Genomic DNA, 5288 nt, shown 5'->3' with positions numbered 1-5288 from the left:
AGGAGAGGGCACTCGGCCCCTGGAGGGGAGCCCTGACGCCTGGGTTTGGTGCTGCTGAGTTGGGGCTTCCTTCCGTCAAAGGGCCTGAGCCCCCAAACTCCAGAACAGAAGAGCAGGGCAGCTGGGCTCCCGCCCTCCCTGCCCCTGTCCTTCCCCGTCGCCTGGGCCCTCCTGTGTGCTCCCCTCACAGGGCAAACCCTGCAGACAGATGAATTCACACTGGGGTGCGGGGGCTCAGAGTCTTGGGGGTGGGGGTGGGGATGGGGAGAAAGGTGAGGAGGGAGAGAGCTGTATCTGGACAGAGAAGGATGAGAGGAGCACAGTCGTGCAGTGGGGTTCTGCTGGCGGGTAGCAGTTTGAGAATGACTCCATCAGACTCCATGGGAAGGCCATCATCTTTCTCGGTGGCAGGAAAGGGCTTCTCCTGGGTCCCCAGCCCTGCTCTTCCAGGCCATGGCTGTCCCAGGGACTTGAGATCTCCCTCCTGCCCTCAATGTCCCTGGCTACAAATAATGCCATGTTTTGGGGATAAAAGGGACCTGTGGTTGGCGCCTCGAGGTGGTGCCTGTGGACTGACTGGTCCCCTCTCTGGGTGGAGGGTGAGCCGCACGCGGGGTGGGCACAGCGTGACGTCCAGGTGGACCGGACAGGCTCGGCAGGCCCAGATCTGGGAGAGTCACGTCACGTCCCTGCCATCCGCTCCTGTAAGCATCTCTTTCGGCTGCAAGCCCTGGAGCTTTTCAGGGCACTCTCTGCCCATGATCTCATTTATCCCCAACAGTCTTCCAAATCAGAAGGAATATCTCGAAACCCAGCCCTAGGGAGGTTCCAAAGGCCACGCAGCGTGGCGGGGATAGAGCCCATTCCTACAGTGATGCTCCTTGGGTTGCTGAGCAGAGACAGACAGACAGAACAGAGTGGGTGGGAGCAGTGTGGGCAGGGTGGGACCCCAGCCCAGATGGAGGCCTGTCTCGTTCAGATCCGGCGTAGCGGGGAGGGGTGGGGCCTCCATTCGCTGGCAGTGGCAGGCAGCTCATCCTTATGGAGCACCTGCTGTGACGGCTCCTGTTCTCATCAACTTACCTAACTGTGGGGATGCCAGCCCTGTGGGGCGGGCACTGTTATCACCCCATTCTGCAGGTATGGTAAATGAAGGCAGGCCTGGGGGGTGGGAGTGATTCCCGGGTCCCATCCCACGGAATCCAAGCCCCTCCACCAGCATGGAACTGGGGGGAGAGAGGCGGCGATGCAGGACTGGTCCTCAACCGCCACACCTTCCCCGTCCCTCCCGAGGGCTCTCGCTCCGGTGGCCAGACCTCACTGCTTCTTGGAGACTCCACCGCAATTCATTGGCCCCACCTTGGGCCAGCCCTGGGCTGGGGGCTGCAGACAGCAGGGAAGTAACTCAAAGGCCCTGTCCTCCTGGGGCTGATGCTCTGGAGAAGCAGACAGAACTTCCAAGTAGAAGCCGCCGTAAGTCACAGAGGGCTCTTGTGGCCTTGCATCTGCTGTCTTTGGATCAGGCGGGACAACAAAGGCTCAGAGAGGCTGAGGTGTTTGCTCAAGGGCGCACAGCCAGCTAGCGACAGAACTGTGATCCCAACATTTGACCTCATTCACTGCTCTTTCCACTGGAGCCACAGTTTCCCGGAACACCCCCATCCCCCTAGATCCCTGGGTCCCCCTGCAGCATCACAGGTCTGGTGCCCAGAGATTGTCCTGCCCCCTTGTTCCTGCAGGATGGTAGTTGGCCCTGGTCACTGCTGTGCTCGTTGGCTTTTAGGGGATGGTCATGCCCAGAGCCACAAGGCGAATTTCCTCCTTGAGATTTTTGTCCCCATCTACCATGAAGCCATCTTTGGATTCTCCACCCTGCCTGCTCCAACCCACCTCACTCACCCATTTTCTCATCTCTAAAACCCTCCCTTCAGCCCCAAACCAACTGGCTATTCCTTCTCCTGGAGTGAGCTCCCAGGACAAAGGGCCTGCTATTCTCTAAGCGTGAAAGTGAAAGTGTTAGTCATTTAGTTGTGTCCGACTCTGTGACCCTCTGGACTGTAGCCCACCAGGCTCCTCTGTCCATGGGGATTGTCCAGGCAAGAATACTGGAGTGGGTTGCCGTGCCCTCTTCCAGGGGGTCTTCCCAACCCAGGGATTGAACCCAGGTCTCCTACATTGCAGATACTTTACCTTCTGAGCCACAGGGGAAGTCCCAAAGCCATTCTCTAAGCATGACCCTTCCAAAGAGCTGATGCTTGGAATATGGCTCCCAAGTGTGGCCAGGCTCCCTTTGCCCAGAGCCTGGAGCTCGTGGGGGCTCTCGCTTACTTTCCAGAACTTCGTGACACACTCAGTAGGGCATGCCAGCTTCTGTGTTCCTTTGCTCGCAGCAGTTGTGTCTTCAGAGGCATGTAACAGAATGCACTCATTCAAAGCAAGAGGCAAAGAAACACTCAGCCCTGGGCACACGTTGCAGGTTCTCTGATTGAACCTTTGTTCATTGTTCTCTGCTGAACCTGACTGCCTGTACCACGCGGAGGCCCTGGGGGCTGAGCCACAGGGCAGTGTGTCTCCCCTTTGTGTGCGCACACCAGTCACCTGTGGGGTTTGGTTAAAACTCAGATTCTGGGACTTCCCTGGTCCAGTGGTTAAGATTTCACTTTCCAATGCAGCAGATGAGGGTGCAGTCCCTGATCAGGGAGCTAAAATCCTTCATGCCTCATGGCTAAAAAAACCAGGACATGAAACAACAGAAGCAATTGTAACAAATTCAATAAAGACTTTACAAATGGTCCACATTAAAAAAAAATATTAAAAGAAAAAAAACAAAAACTCGGATTCTGAGTCAGTAGGCCTGGGGTGGCCACACATTTACATTTCTAACCCGCTCCTGGGTGACGCTGATGCAGCCGGTCGGGGATCACCGTGAGTAGCGAGGCCTCACAGGGCTGGGAGTCCGGGCTGCAGGCTCTCCGCGCTCTGTCCTGTGACTCTCGGTTGTCACTGCTGGTCTCTGTATGACCCTTGGGGGTTTTGTATTGGAGCAGGATTCCCTGCTGGTCATCTAGGTCTAAATCGTGCCCGGGAGCTTATTTAAATGCAGCTGTTGGATTCGGTCGATCCTGGCAGGGCCAGCTGAGCAGCTGGATTTTGGCCATCTGACTGAGCAATTCAGACACGAGGTTCCAGGATGCCAGCTCAGGGGGCGGTCCAGGGCACTGGGCAGCGTGTCCTGAGGCCGGCTCCCCTGCGCTGTCGTTGACAGATAGAGCGGATGCTCTGGCCGGGGAGTGGCCAGCAGCTGCCCCGCTCCGTCTGCAGCCTGCCCTGCCAGCCGGGCGAGCGGAAGAAGACGGTGAAGGGCATGCCTTGCTGCTGGCACTGCGAGCCCTGCACGGGGTACCAGTACCAGGTGGACGGCTACACCTGCAAGGCCTGTCCCTACGACATGCGGCCCACGGAGAACCGCACGGGCTGCCGGCCCATCCCCATCATCAAGCTGGAGTGGGGCTCGCCCTGGGCCGTGCTGCCCCTCTTCCTGGCCGTGGCGGGCATCGCCGCCACGCTGTTCGTGGTGGTCACCTTCGTGCGCTACAACGACACACCCATCGTCAAGGCCTCGGGCCGCGAGCTGAGCTACGTGCTGCTGGCAGGCATCTTCCTGTGCTACGCCACCACCTTCCTCATGATCGCCGAGCCCGACCTGGGCACCTGCTCTCTGCGCCGGATCTTCCTGGGGCTCGGCATGAGCATCAGCTACGCGGCCCTGCTCACCAAGACCAACCGCATCTACCGCATCTTCGAGCAGGGCAAGCGGTCGGTCAGCGCCCCACGCTTCATCAGCCCCGCCTCGCAGCTGGCCATCACCTTCAGCCTCATCTCCCTGCAGCTGCTGGGCATCTGCGTGTGGTTCGTGGTGGACCCGTCGCACTCGGTGGTGGACTTCCAGGACCAGCGGACACTGGACCCCCGCTTCGCCAGGGGGGTGCTCAAGTGCGACATCTCGGACCTGTCGCTCATCTGCCTGCTGGGCTACAGCATGCTGCTGATGGTCACGTGCACCGTGTATGCCATCAAGACGCGCGGCGTGCCCGAGACCTTCAATGAGGCCAAGCCCATAGGCTTCACCATGTACACCACCTGCATCGTCTGGCTCGCCTTCATCCCCATCTTCTTCGGCACCTCGCAGTCGGCCGACAAGGTGAGTCACGGGGGCAGGTAGGGGGGCGGGGGGCGAGCAGGGCGCAGCCTCCCAGGGCTGGCCGGCCCCTCCGGATGTGCCTGCCTTCCCCGGCTCAGTTTTCTCTCCGGCGTTTGCCTCTCTCTTGCCTCCCTCCCTTCTCTTCTCCCGTCCTCTCCCTTTTCTCTCTGTGCCCCCAACCCCATCTTGTCTCTGTCCTTCCTGCTCCTTCCCGCCCTCTCTCCACCCTCCACCTTCCCTGACTCTTCATCCCTGCCTCTCCCACCCCATCCTTTCCTCCTCCCCATCTCATTCCCGTCTCCTTCTGTCGTCTCTGCCCTCCGGGATGCTGCGTGCTCTTCCATTCTTCATTTTCTTTTTTTTTCTGGCCGTGCCGCGTGACTTATAGGATTTTTAGTTCCCTGACCGGGGATTGAACCCAGGCCGTTGGCAGTGAGGGTGTGGAGTTCTGACCATTGTACGCTCAGGGGATTCACACTCTTTTTTAGGCTCTCCCTTTTCTCTTTCCCTGCTCAGCCCAGCTTCCTTTCTGTCCACTCCTCTCTTCTTCCCCCTCTCTGCGGCCTCCTTGCTGCCCTCCAGGAGCCCCAGGGGTCCCCGGGGTGGGTGACGTATCGGGCACTGGCTCCCTCCCTTTCCAGCCCAAAGCTGCCCCAAAGCCTGGGATCGGATCAGGAGGCCTGGCAGCGTCAGCTCAGGGCCCTCGCTCTGCCTGCTGGAGCTGCTGAAGGGCTGCCGTCTGCTGGCTCCGCCAGGCTCTCAAGTCAGACACACACACCCCAAGGGCCCTGTGGACTCTGCCCACATCACAGCCCCAGTGCTGCCTGGGTTCTGGGGTTTTATCTTGGAGGACTGGGAGTCCCTGAAGTCAGAGGCCAGAGATGGGGCAGATCGGGGGGACCGAGGACCCTAGCTCCGTGTCTGACTGTGGGATCCTGGGCAAGCCAGCTGGCCTCCGCCTCAGCGTCTTCATTGTAGATTGGCCATGACCCCCCGTCTGCAGTCCTCACAGGTGTTGTAATAATCACTTGGCACAAGGAGGGTAGAAGCCACTTGCCCACTGTAAGGATGCTGGGGCTGGGAAGTC

General features: G+C 59.4%; 1 protein-coding gene across 1 annotated transcript in view; it reads left to right on the top strand.

Annotated features, from left to right (window-relative positions):
• GRM4 (glutamate receptor, metabotropic 4) overlaps positions 1 to 5288 on the top strand; it is a 103858-nt gene that overhangs the window by 86548 nt on the left and 12022 nt on the right. The window contains exon 11 of the mRNA XM_010848719.1: positions 3266 to 4201. Within this exon, the coding sequence (XP_010847021.1) occupies positions 3266 to 4201 (936 nt within the window). The remainder of the gene's footprint in view (positions 1 to 3265; positions 4202 to 5288) is intronic.

This window comes from Bison bison, unplaced genomic scaffold (assembly GCF_000754665.1).
Source record: "Bison bison bison isolate TAMUID 2011002044 unplaced genomic scaffold, Bison_UMD1.0 scf7180017864270, whole genome shotgun sequence".
Classification (NCBI taxonomy): domain Eukaryota; kingdom Metazoa; phylum Chordata; class Mammalia; order Artiodactyla; family Bovidae; genus Bison; species Bison bison.
The sequence above is the reverse complement of the archived record's forward strand: the minus strand, read 5'-3'. Positions and strand labels throughout refer to the sequence as shown.